The 17,529-nt window shown below is 45.7% G+C and overlaps 1 protein-coding gene and 1 long non-coding RNA gene across 6 annotated transcripts in view; one reads left to right on the top strand and one right to left on the bottom strand.

The window, feature by feature from the left end:
• The window catches only part of LOC129713510 (tubulin polyglutamylase TTLL13-like), a 40,197-nt gene extending 23,163 nt beyond the window's left edge, over positions 1-17,034 (top strand). For 4 of the 5 annotated variants that reach the window (XM_055662587.1, XM_055662585.1, XM_055662584.1 and 1 more), the window contains 4 exons: positions 7,936-8,130; positions 11,002-11,386; positions 14,003-14,237; positions 16,767-17,034. In XM_055662587.1, coding sequence (XP_055518562.1) covers positions 7,936-8,130; positions 11,002-11,386; positions 14,003-14,237; positions 16,767-16,779 — 828 coding nt within the window. In that variant the 3' untranslated portion in view covers positions 16,780-17,034. The remainder of the gene's footprint in view (positions 1-7,935; positions 8,131-11,001; positions 11,387-14,002; positions 14,238-16,766) is intronic. The other variant, XM_055662588.1, reaches the window with a different exon arrangement.
• LOC129713512 (uncharacterized) lies at positions 3,858-17,355 on the bottom strand. Its single transcript, XR_008726250.1, has 3 exons — positions 17,223-17,355; positions 6,602-6,666; positions 3,858-4,106 (listed from the first exon to the last, which is right to left on the bottom strand). It is a non-coding gene; the product is annotated as an uncharacterized LOC129713512 (long non-coding RNA).
• Positions 17,356-17,529: the final 174 nt, after the last annotated feature.

Genomic DNA, 17,529 nt, shown 5'->3' with positions numbered 1-17,529 from the left:
CCGAAACGTTGCCTATTTCCTTCGCTCCATAGATGCTGCTGCACCCGCTGAGTTTCTCCATCATTTTTGTGTACCTGTGAATTATTTCACCCCTACTAATAAAAGAAAGGTTGAATGCTTCCGACTGCTGCATCTTTGTCTCTCAAGAGTTCCTTGTCTTTGGATTCCAAAAGTCAGAAGCCACATTAGTCGGTCTTTGTGTACACCCGGCTATTGAGTTGGTTTCATTTTATGGCTTCGGAATTCTTTCACATTTGCACACGGCTCAACATACTTCCTTCTTCCTCCTTGCTCCATTTCCCGTCCCATCCACTCGTCGATGCATATCTTTCATATCTCTGCGTCTCTTCTCGACAGCCATCCTCTAATTTTTGCAGAAGAAAGCAGCACATTAACTCTGAGGAAATGCCCAAAATTACAGGAATACCCCTTGTGGAACCATCCCCAAGTGGACGACAAGGTCCTGCAAGTTAGTGGCCACGAAAGGTACAAGGGCCAACGAAGACCAGCAGAGTTTCTGCATGTTGCTTACAGCTTCAAGCTATATTGTCAATGCTGTCATCTGCTTGTGCCAGCCTCTTGGCCCTTGTTCCTACTTGGCACGCAGATCCTGTACGAACCTGCATCACCCACTCTATGATTCCTAGCTGTAACTCTGACCCTGTTACTCTGCCTGGCTTAAACAACCAGCCAGAGAGGTTAGCCTGTAGATACAAAACACAGCAGAAGGAAGCAGGGAGCATGTAACGGTGGCAGAGGCAATGCAGGGAGTGCACTGTGCATGCAAGTGCTCAAGCTAAGCACAGCCATGGAAAGAAAGTTTTAGAAGGAACTGCAGATGCTGGAAAATCGAAGGTAGACAAAAATGCTGGAGAAACTCAGCGGGTGAGGCAGCATCTATGGAGCGAACGAAATAGGCAACGTTTCGGGTCTGAAGAAGGGTTTCAGCCCGAAACGTTGCCTATTTCCTTCACTTCATAGATGCTGCCTCACCCGCTGAGTTTCTCCAGCATTTTTGTCTGCCATGGAAAGAAAGCTGCTTTCCTCTCGCATGCTGTTGCTCCTGGAATTGGAAGGTCTACCAACGATGTTTAGTAAGGGCTTGATTAGTAAGGGTATCAAAGATTACGGGGAGAAGGCATGAGAATGATAGATCAGCCATGATCGAATGGTGGAACAGACTCAATGGGTTGAATGGTTTAATTCTGCTCCTATTAGCCCTGCCCCACTGTACGAGTTCATTCCAAGAGCTCGCCCGAGTTTGCCCTGATTCGAACTCGGAGATTTACGGTAATGGCCGCTCGTCGGTACTTGGGGCTCTTGTGGACATTTTTCAACATGTTGAAAAATCTTCACGAATCTTCCTGTGCTTATCTGCCGTTAGCGAGTCTTCCCGAGTACCTGCCATTAGCGTTTTGAACCCCAACCATGGACTGTTTAACCTCCTACCATCCGGGAGGCGCTACAGGTCTCTCCGTTGCCGAACCAGCAGGTCGAGGAACAGCTTCTTCCCGGCGGCTGTCACTCTACTCAACAACGTACCTCGGTGACTGCCAATCACCACCCCCCCCCCCGGACACTTATTATTATTTATTCAAATCATTTGCTATGTCGCTCTTCCAGGGAGATGCTAAATGCATTTCGTTGTCTCTGTACTGTACACTGACAATGACAATTAAAATTGAATCTGAATCTGAATCTGAATCTAAGAAATGTCCCCGAGCTCCGACGTACCCGCTACGTTCATTCTCCGTGCTTACCACGAGTTTGCTATTTTTTAAACTCGGGAAAGCACTTGAATGAACTCGTACCGTGGGACAGGGCTATAAGGGTATCAAAGGTTACAGGGGAAAGGCATGAGAATGATAGACCAGCCATGATCGAATGGTCGAACAGACTCATTGGGTTGAACGGTTTAATTCTGTTCTAGTCTTATGATATAATTGGTCTTATCACCTAATAATGTTTCACCATTACGTTTGAAAGCAAATAAGGATAAAAACAGCCAGAGGATTGAACGAAGCATTAAGCAAAGATAATTTTGATGACCTTGATCAATATGTAGTCTGTTAATCACACTAGTAATAACGTGCAGTGCCTTGTGTTTGAGATATTCAGTTCCTGAAGGCTTTTCAAAACCAGCCAAGATTATCTTCTGTATAAATAGGAAGGATCTTGCATTCAATGAACTTGAGCATTGTCAAGGCAAGTCCTGAATTGGATTGTATTACATGGCTGGAGTTGGGATAATTTACCTGCTGATGCCAGAGGGATAAAGGATAAAATCTGGTTCGGTATCTAACTGTGCCCTTGGCATTGTGGTGGCCAAATGTGCTTGGAATGGTTCATTGATTGCTCTCATTTTGAGTAAAATAACTGCTGAAAAGAAACTTCCTTGAAAGAAACATCAGGAAAATCGATTTCTCCAGTGACTGATGTTAAATGACACCTTTTTAATTCTGTTGTAGGTCTCAGAACAATTGCCAATACGTTCTCATCCCATTCACCTCTGCCGACTGACCTTTCAGGATCTCTCTCAAGTCTGATTAATTTAGATGCATCTGCTCCTCGCCCTTCGTAATAAAGATATTCACAAACGAATACAATGAGTTATTAGTTCTTGTCATTTGTATCTCATTGACCAAAACATCAGCAACAGTGGTGCCTAGTCAGGACACCCTAGATCAAGAAGGGTCTGAAGAAGGGTCCCGACCTGTAACGTCAGCTACCCAAGTTCTCCAGAGATGCTGCCTGACCCGCTGAGTTACTCCAGCACTTTGCGTCCTTTTTTTTAATTTTTTTTTTTTACCCTAGTTGATCGTCATTTAAAGACTTTTGTTTGATAATAATTAGGAGACTAGGTTTGTTGGTACTGTTCAAGAAGGAACTGCAGATGCTGGTTTAAACTGAAGATAGACACAAAAAACTGGAGTAACTCAGCAGGACAGGCAGCATCTGCAGAGAAGGAATGGGTGACATTTCGAGTCGAGACCTTTCTTAGGGTTTCAACCCAAAACTCGACCCATTGCCTCGCTGAGTTACTCCAGGACTTTGTGTCCTTCCAAATTTTCCTAGACTTGTTCCTGGCTTGTTATTTTCAGCACAAGAATGATCTAAACTGATGACGAATGTGGAAATAAAAGATGGGAGCCCATCAGGGTGACAAACCCTACCTTGAATGGGAAACTTGGAGTGGCAGTAACAATTTGTGGGTGAAAATGTGTAAAATGAATTTCTTACAGAGATGCTAATCACAGTCAACTTGGAGAGTAAACTTGCTTCTAGAGTGTTAGCGAGGTTTGACACACCCAACAGACGTTATGTTGGTGTTATGAGTCGTGTTTCATGTCTGAATGGATTGCAATCAGTATGATAGTGACTGAGATATAGAGCAGTTTGATACCCCTTGACTAAGGAGGGCAAAGTCAGGTTGTTCCTCATCTGGATAGGAAAGAGTATAATTCTAAGATGGCAGGTTGCAGAATGGACGCTACTTAAAGTGTAGGAAGGAACTGCAGATGCTGGTTTAAACCCCAAGATAGACACCAAAAGCTGGAGTAACTCAGCAGGGCAGGCAACATCTCTGTGGTGTAACCAGTCTGAAGAAGGGTCTCGACCCGAAACGTCACCCATTCCTTCTCTCCAGAGATGCTGCATGTCCCGCTTTTTTGTGACAATGGCAGGTGCAGGTTTATTATTGTCATGTGTACCAAAGGACAGTGAAAAAACGCATCTTACCCAAACAGATCAGATAATATTATACATGAATGCAATCAAGTGAAATTCAAGTACAATAGATAGATCAGGGGAAGATATATTAAAGGGTTACCATGATTTAACACCCTCAGGGGAAAGAGGAAGATTAGCCACAGTGAGTATTCTCTACCTTTATAACTTGCATTTCTTGCTCATTGTAAGTTGATATTTATATTAATCACATAGCAGCCGGCATTTCAGCTTCACTAGTCAACGTTGAGGTATATTTTAGTAACCATCTATTATTCCGATCTACAAACCTGTTTTTTAGTGAGGTGAGCGGGCTGCAGGGTTAACCCTCTACAGCAAACACAGAGTGTTAGAGGAACTCAGTGGGTGTGAGGCAGCATCTGTGGAGACAATGGAACAGGCGACGTTTCAGACCGGGACCCTTCCCTAAGTAGTCAGGAGGAGATTTGTGGTCACACAAAAAAGCTGGAGAAACTCAGCGGGTGCAGCAGCATCTATGGAGCGAAGGAAATAGGCAACGTTTCGGGCCGAAACCCTTGAGGGTTTCGGCCCGAAACGTTGCCTATTTCCTTCGCTCCATAGATGCTGCTGCACCCGCTGAGTTTCTCCAGCTTTTTTGTGTAACCGGAGATTTGTGGTCACTGGATCTTGTCTTGATTAGGTGTGTCACCATTTTGTCCTTCCCTTTCTGGCGTTTGGTTTAGTTTAGTTTTAGAAATACAGTGTGGAAACAGGCCCTTCGGCCCACTGAGCCTGCACTGACCAACGATCGCCTGGTTCTATCCTACACACTAGGGACAATTTACGGAAGCCAATCAACTTAAAAAACCTTCACTTATTTGGAATGTGGGAGGAAACCAGGGCACCCAGAGCAAACCCACGCAGTCATGGGGAGAATGCGAAATCTGTACAGACAACATCCTTGGTCAGGATTGAACCAGGGTCCCTGGTGCTGTAATGCAATAGCACTATCACTCTGCCTCCATTGATTTGTCAAACCTGAGCTTCTTCTCCCCACATTCTGTTCACAGTAGCTTCCACTTACCCATTATCCCCAACTTTTACAGTCATAGAGTAAGTATTGGGCGGCAGGTGGCGCAAAGGGCTAAATGTTCGGCTGGCGACCGGAAGGTAGCCGGTTCGAATCCCGCTTGGAGTGCATACTGTCGTTGTGTCCTTGGGCAAGACACTTCACCCACCTTTGCCTGCGCGTGAATGTGTGTGAGTGATTGGTGGTGGTAGGGGCCGTAAGCGCAGATTAGCAGCCACGCTTCCGTCAGTCTGCCCCAGGGCAGCTGTGGCTACAGAAGTAGCTCACCACCACCGAGTGTGACTGAGGAGTGAATGAATAATGCGATGTAAAGCACCTTGAGTATCTAGAAAGGTGCTATATAAATCCCATCCATTAATACAGTATGTAAATAGGCCCATCAGCCCAACTTGCCCACACCCCGGCCAACATGTCCCAGCTGCACTAGTCCCACCTGCCTGCATTTGGTCTATATCCCTCACAACCTGTCCTATCCATGTACCTGTCTAACTGTTTCTTAAACATTGGGATAGTCCCACCTCTATAAGAGCTCTGTGCTCTCTGCCACTTAAAACAATTCCTGCCTCGTTTTTAAATTTCCTCTTGTTGCTTTCCACAAGTCTTCTTCCTTCACCATTAGGATATTTGCACATAGTCCCAGCCTCAACCACCTCCTCGGGCAGCTTGTTCTATACACGCACCACCCTTTGTGTGGAAAAAGTTACCTCTCAGATCTCTATTAAATCTTTTCCCCTTCACCTTGAACCTCTGGTCCTCGATTCACCGACTCTGGGCAAGAGACTGTGTGCATTTACCCGATCTATTCCGCTCATGACTTTTGTACACCTCTATAAGAGCTCTGTGCTCTCTGCCACTTAAAACAATTCCTGCCTCGTTTTTAAAATTCCTCTTGTTGCTTTCCACAAGTCTTCTTCCTTCACCACTGTCAGCCCAATGCCCTTGATTCCACATATTGCCTTAGCCCACTTATATGTGCCTCGCTATTTCATCCCCTCTAAAATTTACAGGACATTTCAGGACCCACGTGTGTGGCCAGCACTTTGGTCAACGAAGTGTGTCACCTGATGTCTGCAGATGTAAAATTGTTGTTGATGATGAAATCTATCCCTTCTCTTGGCAGCTTCCCAACTCTCTCTTCAGTTGATGCTTGCTAACATATGCATGTTGGAAGCCTGATACTCCTTGAGCCCACTGTTAATATCTAAATGGGCACATGAGTTGGAAAACCTACCACGTTTAATCTCCATTCGTTCAACAGGGAATTTTGATTGCAATTAAAAACGAGAATCCAAGTGATGTATCACCCCAAGTGATGTATCACCCCAAGTGATGTATCTAACTTCCGGGTGGACACAGTCAGTGACTGAAATTAGCATTAGGATATTTGAACAGAGACTAGTCGGCTTGGCTTCTGGTTAGAAGGAAGGGAGGTGACTTCGCAGCAACATACAGAGTTCTTGTGGGGAAAGGAACTGCAGATGCTGGTTTATACCGGAGATAGACGCAAAGTGCTGGAGTAACTCAGCGGGTCAGTCAGCATCTCTGGAGAAAAAAGGATGGGTGATGTTTTTGGGTTGGGACCTTTCTTCAGACTGAAAGTAGAGGCAAAGAAACTGGAGGTAAAAGAAAAGGCCAGAACAAAGCAGGGCTGGCAACAGATGACCAAGGAAGGGTGGAGCCCACAATGGTCCGTTGTTGGCTGGGAAAGAGGTGATAACGAAGGGTTACAAGGATGCAAACAGTGGAACTAGTAGGAAGACTATGGTGAGGGAGGGGGGTGACCAGAGAGAATGCAGGGGTTAATTGAAATTATTAGAAATCTACCTTCATACCGCTGGCTTGTCAGTTGTCCAAGAGATCCTGTGGTCAATGTGAGGAGTTTCTTTCCCCTAGTAGAGAAATCACTGTGTGAAAATAAGTTGAGTTTGGTTTAGTTTATTGTCACGTACAGTGAAAAACTTTTGTTGCGTGCTAGCCTGTCTGTGGAAAGATACCACAAGATTACAATCGAGCTATCCACAGTGTACAGATACATGATAAAGGGAACAATGTGAATAACGTTTAGTGCAAGCTAAAGTTCAAGTTCAAGTTCAAGTGAGTTTATTATCATGTGTCCCTGTATAGGACAATGAAATTCTTGCTTTGCTTCAGCACACAGAACATAGTAGGCATTTACTACAAAACAGATCAGTGTGTCCATATACCATTATATAAATATATACACACATGAATAAATAAACTGATAAAGTGCAAATAACAGATAATGGGTTATTATAATCAGAGAGTTTTTGGTGGTCCGGGTTATTAATGTAGTCTTCAGGGAAGTAGCTATACCTGAATGTTCCTGAGTTTGGTCCGGGCCAGGTGTGGGCCTGAGGCTTTTAGGTAGTCGATGCGTCCATATCTAGATGGAAGGAAGGTCTGAGCACAGTGCGATGGGACTGGGTAATCAACTAGCCAGGTTTTAGTACCTGGTGGCCTCCTACAGGGACGAAGGTTGTTGCAGTCTTCAGGCTCCTGTACCTTCTACTGAGGTAGCAGGGAGATGTGTGTGGTCAGGATGGTGTGGGTCTTTGATGATACTGCCAGCCTTTTTGAGGCAGTGACTGCGATAAATCCCCTCGATGGAAGGAAGGTCAGAGCCGATGATGGACTGGGCAGTGTTTACTACTTTTTGTAGTCTGTTCCTCTCCAGGGCGCTCAAGTTGAAAACCAGTAAAGTTCGGTCAAAGATAGTCCGAGGGTCTCCAATGAGGTAGATATTGGCTCATGACTGCTCTCGTTGTTGCCTGATAAGGAAAGGGGTGCAATAATGTCTTCATGTGCAAGGTGGTTGAATCTTTTGAGTTCTCTGCAAGCGGGCTGTGGAGTCTTGGTGACTGACTGCATTCAGAACTGTGGTCGATGGTTATTGGAAGAAGCAAGGGACATGGAAATGGCATTGAGGGTAGAAGATGAGCCATGATCTTGTTGAATGGCAGAGCAGGCTGATTGGGCCCCACTTGTGCTGTTATTTCTTGTATCCTGGTCCACTCATGAGGTGTGGTAAGTGTGCAGGTCAGTGATGCCCTTCTCTCTGAATGAATTCACGAGCCTGGCGGGTTGCTGCACCTTTTGGTAATCAAGTTGTTCTCTCTTGTTGTTGCATGTTTTTACAGGAGGCCATGGACATCATGAAGCCACTGGACATTATTTACGAGGAGGAGTTGCAGCGACTCAGCGGGCTTCTGCAGCGGGAGAACCTCCTCCGGGCTCTGGGTGTCATTGAGCAAGTTTATCGTGTGTTGCAAAACACTCCGGGTGTGAGTGGCAGTGTTCATACTGCTCCTCCGTATGGTACCAACCAGAATAAAGTGAGTTACACCAAGCGGCAAGAGTTAGCGGGTAATCTCTTAATGCTGCACTCTTGTGGCCCTTGTGAATTCCCACCACAACTCCGAGTGTGTGGTCCCATGCATTTGGCGATTGAGGGTGTGCATATTTCTCTTTTAAGTGATTATACTCACCATTGGTGCCGAGATTGAACTTGACTTGAGGAAAACATTTTTCACACAGAGAGTGGTGAATCTGTGGAATTCTCTGCCACAGAAGATTGTTCCCGATGTTGGGGAAGTCCAGGACAAGGGGTCACAGTTTAAGGATAAGGGGGAAATCTTTTAGGACCGAGATGAGAAAAACATTTTTCACACAGAGAGTGGTGAAATTCTCTGCCACAGAAGGTAGTTGAGGCCAGTTCATTGGCTATATTTAAGAGGGAGTTAGATGTGGACTTTGTGGCTAAAGGGATCAGGGGGTATGGAGGGAAGGCAGGTACAGGATACTGAGTTGGATGATCAGCCATGATCATATTGAATGGCGGTGCAGGCTCGAAGGGCCGAATGGCCTACTCCTGCACCTATTTTCTATGTTTCTATGACTTGTCTATGTAGATCATAGAACAGCACAGCCCTTCAGCCCACAATGTCTGTGCCGAATATAAAGCCAAGGCCATCTCTTATCTACCTTCTTCTTCTTATCGCGCCCACACACAAGATTAGAAGTTGTTCAGCCAGAGCTGAACACAATACACAATAGACAATAGGTGCAGGAGTAGGCCATTTGGCCCTTCGAGCCAGCACCACCACACTTCTCGGCATCTGCATACAATGATGTCTGTCTTGTGCTTCTTGTGCGTGGTGGTGGAAAGATTGGTGGTAACAGGGCCGTGACGTGAACGCTCTTTCCTTGACCTCTCTGATCCACCTGCACATGATCCATTCCCTGCATATCAATATCCAGAAGTCTATTAAACGACACTGTCATAGAAACATAGAAAATAGGTGCAGGAGTAGGCCATTCGGCCCTTCGAGCCTGCACCGCCATTCAATATGATCATGGCTGATCATCCAACTCAGTATCCTGTACCTGCCTTCTCTCCATACCCCCTGATCCCTTTAGCCACAAGGGCCACATCTACCTCCCTCTTAAATATAGCCAATGAACTGTGGCCTCAACTACCTTCTGTGGCAGAGAGTTCCACAGATTCACCACTCTCTGTGTGAAAAATGTTTTTCTCATCTCGGACCTAAAAGACTTCCCTTGATCCTTAATCATATCTGTCGTTTGCTATGTCGCTCTTCAAGGGAGATGCTAAATGCATTTCGTTGTCTCTGTACTGTACACTGACAATGACAATTAAAATTGAATCTGAATCTGAATCTGAATCTGAATCTGTCTGTCTACCGAGGTACAGTGATAAGCTTTTGTTGCCTGCTAACCATTCAGCAGAAGGACTATACATGATTACAATCGAGCCATCCGCAGTGTACAGATAGCATACCAGTGTTAGCAGCTGATCAAAAATAACACAGGTTAAATGCTCGTTTAAAGTCCTCCATTCATTGAGTTTTACTTCCAAACTCCACATGGCATTTAACTGTGGGATTTTTCACACCAGCTTCTGAGTTGTGACGTTTCCAGTTGGCAATCTTGCATATTGTGCAGAGCCAGGTGATTAATCTATTGCTAGACACTGTGGAGCGGTGAGTACAGTGGTAAAATGGCAGCATTGCTGGTAGTAACCAGAGGCCAGGCCTAAGGATTGGAGACATCAATATGAATTAAGGCTAGGTAATTTAATTTTGAGTAATTAACTAATTTAGTGACATTGAAGCCAATGCGTTTGCTACCTTCAGGGAAGGAAAAACTGCTATCCTGAATGTAATGCCAAGGCCTTCTCTTATCTACCTTCTTCTTCCTATCGAGTCCACACACAAGATTAGAAGTTGTTCAGCCAGAGCTGAATACAATAGACAATAGGTGCAGGAGTAGGCCATTTGGCCCTTCGAGCCAGCACCGCCACACTTCTCGGCATCTGCATACAATGGTGTCTATCTTGTGCTTCTTGTGCGTGGTGGTGGAAAGATTGGTTGAAACGGGGCCGTGACGCGAACGCTCTTTCCTTGACCCCTCTTATCCTGAACTTGGTTTAGTTGACAAGTGAACCACTTCAGGTTGACTTTAAGTACCTGCTTACTTAAGCCTCACCCTAACCGCAGGCATTGCCACTTTCATTTCACTGTACATCTTGTATGTGTATGTGACAAATAAACTTGACTTGACTTGTCTACACTGTCTAAAGTTGGTTGATGTTAGCGCTACAACAGGGGGGCACTAGAGGTGGCTTCAAACTCTTGACCGAATTGAACCAGCACCCTCCCAATGAGGAAAATGTAAATGGATGGAAGAAGGCAGGTACATGGATAGGAAAGGTTAAGGGGATATGGGCCAAACGCAGGTAAGTGGGACTAGTTTAGATGGAGCATCTTGGTTGCAAGGATGAGTTGGGCCTGTTTCCGTGCTGTAATGCCCCTGTCCCACTTGGGAAACCTGAACGGAAACCTCTGGAGACTTTGCGCCCCACCCAAGGTTTCCGTGCGGTTCGTCCGGTGAGTTGGTTGCAGGTGGTTGCCGGAGGTTGCAGGTAGTGGAAGCAGGTAGGGAGACTGACAAAACCTCCGGGAACCGCCATGTGCAGGACTTGGGTGGGGTGTGGGGCGCAAAGTCTCCAGAGGTTCCGTTCAGGTTTCCTAAGTGGGACAGGGGCAGTTGGATTCTAAATCGGAGCACGAATGGAAATGGTTGTAAATGGCACACAGATATTTTTGATCTGATTTGGTTGAGTTTGTAAGCAAGCTCTTTGTTTGCTGGCGTTGCTGATCCTGGGTGTTTCTTTCATATTTCAGTCTGTTATTTACCCCAGCACGTACCGGCACAACCAGATGATGGAAGAGCTGGCGTTCATTGGCTCCCACGCCACGATGGGGGGGAACGGCACGACGGAGCTGGGAGGTCTCAACAACCCGTCCTTGAACTGGTCAACCCTGCTCTCTCCCCAAGGCCAGGCTCCCGTCAACCACGGCCCGAAGGGGAGCTCCAACCACGGAAGCGGACTGGCACTCAACCGTTTCCACAGCCGCTTCCCCGCCCGCAGGGGCCTGTCGTGGATGGGCGGGAATCAGTTGCCGCCATCACTAGACACCCTCACAATGAGGACTGCGTGCCCCTCGGAGTTACAGCTCAACGCGGTTTCAGCCTATCCTCGTTCAGTGAGTGCCAAGCTAATTCCCGGTGAGAAAGTGGTGCCGTTGACCGTTTTCATGTCAGATTGCTGCATAGCCTGATATAACATTTTTACCACATAGCCCATCATCTCCATACTAGCCAGAAGAGGGCTCCTCAAGCCTGTAGTCACTGTTAAAGGAAACTTTAAACACACGATCTCGGGCAAAGCAATCAAGAATTTATTAAGGGCATCAAATACAGTGATCACTGGGAACAATCTAGCAGATTGTTCAACAAAGAAAGAATTATCTAAGGTACACAAAAATGCTGGAGAAACTCAGCGGGTGCAGCAGCATCTATGGAGCGAAGGAAATAGGCAACGTTTCAGACAAAAATGCTGGAGAAACTCAGCAGGTGCAGCAGCATCTATGGAGCGAAGGAATAGGTGACGTTTCGGGTCGAGACCCTTCTTCACACCTGAGGAAGGGTCTCAACCCGAAACGTCACCTATTCCTTACCTCCTCTCTTCCACTGTCCACTAACACCATCCCATGTTCCAAAGTTTACCCTTGAGTTACCTGATCCCATTCTTCACCTCAATTATTGAGTTAGAAGGACCATCCACTAATTGGAAATCTTCCCCCCCCCCCCCCACACCGTCTGCCCAACGCTTATACCATTGTGTATTTTGTTATGACGGCGACTGATATTTCAGAAGTACGTATTGATTTATTTGAAGAAATAACCAAACGGGAATGAGCTATTGTGACTTTCATTACCCTGCTTCCCCAAAGCCACAGTTTTATTGTAACCAACCTTTGACCCATGCTCTCAGAAGCAAGTGTATAGCTGCTTATAATGCAGCAATCTCCAGAGTGATTGTCATAGTATCGTGCAGCATAGAAATGCAGCACACACCTATAGAGGGAGTGCAGAGACGGAGTGCAGAGAAGGTTCACCAGACTGATTCCTGGGATGTCAGGACTGTCTTATGAAGAAAGACTGGATAGACTTGGGTTATACCCTCTAGAATTTAGAAGATTGAGAGGGGGTCTTATAGAAACCTACAAAATTCTTAAGGGGTTTGGACAGGCTAGATGCAGGAAGATTGTTCCCGATGTTAGGGAAGTCCAGGACAAGGGGTCACAGCTTAAGGATAAAGGGGAAATCCTTTAAAACCGAGATGAGAAGAACTTTTTTCACACAGAGAGTGGTGAATCTCTGGAACTCTCTGCCACAGAGGGTAGTTGAGGCCAGTTCATTGGCTATATTTAAGAGGGAGTTAGATGTGGCCCTTGTGGCTAAGGGGATCAGGGGGTATGGAGAGAAGGCAGGTACGGGATACTGAGTTGGATGATCAGCCATGATCATATTGAATGGCGGTGCAGGCTCGAAGGGCCGAATGGCCTACTCCTGCACCTAATTTCTATGTTTCTATGCCAACATTTTTACCCATCTACACTAATCCTGTTTGTCTGTATCTTTCTATGCCATGCCTATGTAAGTATATGTCTAAAAATCTCTTAAATGCGGTAATTATATCTGATAGGTGAAGTGTGATAATAATCCAGTGCGTTAAAAATCCGTGTTTCATTATTAATAACTTTGAACACAATCCCTGGTCTGAAATGCACCCCTCATTGTCAGCATTATTAAGGGTATGTCCCACTTTCCTGAGTTGCTCACGAATTCTCCCGAGTTTCCCCTTGATTCAAACTCGGCGAATGTTCGTAACGGGGTCCGTAGGAGGTGGTAGGAGTCTGTAGATATTTCGTAGCGCCTCGTTATGTCAGCTGTAATTACTCGGGGCATCAAGTAAGTCGGGACGTTTTTTCCAGTATGACAAAAAATGTCAACGAGTAAAAAGATAGTCGGGAGGAGAAAGATTGCAACATTTAATGCCCCGAGTACCTACAGCTGACATAACAAGCCGCTACGATATATCTACAGCCTCCTACGGACCCCGTTACCAACATTCTCCGAGTTTGAATGAAGGGGAAAACTCGGGAGAATTCGTGAGCAGCTCGGGAAAAGTGGGACATACCCTTAAAGGTGAAAAAGTAGGATCCTGGAGCAACACAGTTCAAACTACCTCCTCCAAAGAAGTAGACACAAGGAATTGTAGATGCTGATTTACAAAAAAAAAGAGACAAAGTTCTGGAGTAACTCAGCGGGTGAGTCAACATCCCTGGAGAACATGGACAGGTGATGTTTCAGGTCGGGACCCTTCTTCAGACTGATTCTCAAACCTGACCACAGACGTCACCTATCCATGTTCTCCAGAGATGCTGCCTGACCCGATGAGTTACTCCAGTACTTTGTGTCTGTGTGGAGTTTGCATGATGTCCCTGTGACTGTATGGGTTTCCTGCCACTTCCCAGAGGCAAGCGGGTTTTGTAGGTTAATTGGCCTCTGTAAATTGTCCCTAGTGTGTAGGGAATGGGAAAGTGGGAGAACATGAATGGGTGATTGATGGTCGGCGTGGACTAGATGGGCTGAAAGGCCTGTTTCCATGCTATATCTCTAAACTAAACAAAGTACTGTGATAAATATGTAATATAAAATGTATTAATAATCTGAGACTGGAGAGCAGCCAGATCCTGGGAGGTACAGAGTCCAAGATAGAGGCAGTGGGGTTGTGGGGAGAGAGGAGTCCATTGATTACAGTGTGCTTCTGCACAGACACATCGCTCCTGCAATCTAAAGACCCGCGGGGAGCGAGCCAGAGCAGTGCAGTGAGCAGGGTGCGAATGAATGGCACGAGCAACAGCACCAACATGTGGAACATGAAGATCAACACCATCAACCCTTCAAACCACGAGCTAACGGTGATCTCAGCCCGAGCCCCTATGAACCAGCGAGCGCACCTAACAAGACGTACAAACTTCCTGAGCTTATTTCAGTCTGACATCAGCAGGTAAATCTTAAAGTACTTTCAGTGAGAGTGCTGCATGTGGAAACGTTTAGTCTTGCAACTCTGATATTAATGGTGATCAACATTTAATTGCAAGAATATGTTGGTCATAATGGGGTTTATGTTTTGACTGTGACTGCCATAATGCAAAGGGCTTGATTAGACAATAGACAATAGGTGCAGGAGTAGGCCATTTGGCTCTTCGAGCCAGCACCGCTATTCAATGTGATCATGGCTGATCATCCACAATCAGTACCCCGTTCCTGCCTTCTCCCCCTGACTCTGCTATTTTTAAGAGCCGTATCTAGCTCTCTCTTGAAAGCATCCAGAAAACCTGCCTCCACCGCCCTATGAGGCAGAGAATTCCACAGACTCACCACTCTCTGTGAGAAAAAGTGTTTCCTCGTCTCAGTTCTAAATGGCTTATTTACCATTTGCCATTTGATTATTTGAAGATAGACACAAACAGCTGCAATAAATGGCTTACTCCTTATTCTTAAAATTAGGGAGGAATTTATTAAGTGATTTCAGGAAACTTTTCTCAAACCGAGTTCGATCCTGAGTACAGGTGCTGTCTATACGAAGTTTGTATGTTAGAAACATAGAAAATAGGTGCAGGAGGAGGCCATTCGGCCCTTCGAGCCAGCACCGTAATCTATTAAACGGTTCTCCCTGTGACTACGTGGATTTTATCCAGGTTTTCCGGTTTCTTCCCAAATTCCAAAGACGTGCAGGTTTGAAGGTTGATTGGCTTCTGTAAATTGTCCCTCGTGTGTTGGGTAGAACTAGTGTACAGGGATCGCTGGTTGGCAAAGACTCGGTGGGCCGAAGGGCCTGCTTCCATGCTGTATCCCTCAAACTCAAAACTAAATATAATTGGGCCTACTAGAGAAGGGGCAATACTTGACCACGTCTGGGGAAATAAGGAAGGGCAGGTGACTGAAGTATTGGTGGAGGAGCACTTTGGGACCAGTACTATGTTGTATTGTTTTTAAATAGTTATGGAAAAGGAGTTATGTCCAAAAGTTGAAATCCTTATTTGGGGCAAGAAGGCCAACTTTGATGGTATTAGGTAGACACAAAAAGCTGGAGTAACTCAGCGGGACAATATTTTGATGGTACTAGACTGGAACATGCAGAAGTTAATTAGGAAGGGCTGTATTCAATATTGAATCAATATTGTTCAATGTGGACTGAAAATACAGATACATCCATAAAAAATATCTCTCTCACCGATGTTTGGCAGGGACAGAAATCTATTGTCTGTACAGTGATGTGAAACATAGAAAATAGGTGCAGGAGTAGGCCATTCAGCCCTTCGAGCCTGCACCGCCATTCAATATGATCATGGCTGATCATCCAACTCAGTATCCTGTACCTGCCTTCTCTCCATACCCCCTGATCCCTTTAGCCACAAGGGCCACATCTAACTGACTCTTAAATATAGCCAATGAACTGGCCTCAACTACCTTCTGTGGCAGAGAATTCCACAGATTAACCACTCTCTGTGTTAAAAATGTTTTTTTCTCATTTCAGTCCTAAAAGACTTCCCCCTTATCCTCAAACTATGACCCCTTGTTCTGGACTTCCCCAACATCGGGAATAATCTTCCTGCATCTAGCCTGTCCAACCCCTTAAGAATTTTGTAAGTTTCTATAAGATCCCCCTCAATCTTCTAAATTCTAGCGAGTATGAGCCGAGTCTATCCAGTCTTTCTTCATATGAAAGTCCTGCCATCCCAGGAATCAGTCTGGTGAACCGTCTCTGTACTCCCTCTATGGCAAGAATGTCTTTCCTCAGATTAGGAGACCAAATCTGTACGCAATACTCCAGGTGTGGTCTCACCAAGACCCTGTACAACTGCAGTAGAACCTCCCTGCTCTTATACTCAAATCTTTTTGCTATGAATGTTAGCATTCACCGCTGATACAGGGGTAATTGTGGGTGGATAATCAATACCAATATTGCCAGCGATATCCACATTCCACGATTGAAAACATTGGAGGAGTGGGAGATGGGGAAAGTAGCTTTGTCTTCAGTTTCCCCAAACCTCCATCAGCTTCTCGGGGAACTTTTCAAACATCTGCGTCCTGTGTAATGAACGATACCAGACTATCCAACTCCAGGGGTATCAGAGGGATTGCCAAAGCTATCGGCTGGCAGGATTGTGTCAGTGTCCTGTGATCTGTGCCCTAGTTGAAGAAGGCAATTGCAGCAAATCTGTAGCAAAGTAAAGACACAAAGTGCTGGAGTAACTCGGCGGATCATGCAGCATCACTGGAGAACATGGATGGGTGACGTTTTGGCTTGGGACTCATCTTCAGTCTGAAGAAGGGTTTCGGCCCGAAACGTTGCCTATTTCCTTCGCTCCATAGATGCTGCTGCACCCGCTGAGTTTCTCCAGCATTTTTGTGTACCCTCATCTTCAGACTGTTTGTCGGGGAGGAGGGTAGCCAAAGTATAACTGTGCAGAGAAAATGAATGACTTTGGGAGATTGTCAGTAACAACTTTTGCCTATTCTTCCCTGTCAGGCGACTGAATTGATCCCGAGACACAGATCACTGCTGGATTTCCTTTCCACTACAACCCTGAGAACTGTTTCATTGCCTGATGACGTTTTTGCCATTTAAAGTTCCTTCACTTCAGGGTGGGGTGAGGAAAAAGTGCCCTGGGATCTGATCGCAGAGTGAGAAGAGAACAGAAAAGATTTCCTGTTGGAGGTTACTGCGCTGGGTGTGACTGGAAGGGCACTCAACAATGCGGGGCGGGAGGGGAGGGGAGGGCGCACAGTTTGTCTATTTGTTGAACAAAATCTATAAATGCTTTTCTAAATGTTTCGCAAAGTAAGCCAAATCAATAAAAAATGGTATGTTTTTTAATTGTTGTCTAAATAAAGTACTTTCATTTTGCTAAATTAAAACAACAGAAGAGTAACTGGAGTAACCCAGTAACAACATTGTGGCGCAGCGGTAGAGTTGCTGCCTTACCGTGCTTGCAGCGCCGGAGACCCGGGTTCGATCCCGACTACGGGTGCTGTCTATACGGAGTTTGTACGTTCTCCCTGTGACCTGCGTGGGTTTTCTCCGAGATCTTCGGTTTCCTCCCACGCTCCAAAGACGTGCAGGTATGTAGGTTAATTGGCTTGGTAAATTGAAAAATTGTCCCTAGCGGGTGTAGGATAGTATTAATACGCGGGGATCGCTGGTCGGCGCGGACCCAGTGAGCTGAAGGGCCTGTTTCCGCGCTGTATCTCTAAACTAAACCAAATTAAACACTGGAGTAATGCCCCTGTCC

Source organism: Leucoraja erinacea, chromosome 36 (assembly GCF_028641065.1).
Source record: "Leucoraja erinacea ecotype New England chromosome 36, Leri_hhj_1, whole genome shotgun sequence".
Lineage (NCBI taxonomy): Eukaryota > Metazoa > Chordata > Chondrichthyes > Rajiformes > Rajidae > Leucoraja > Leucoraja erinaceus.
This window is presented reverse-complemented; position numbering and strand designations above follow the sequence as displayed.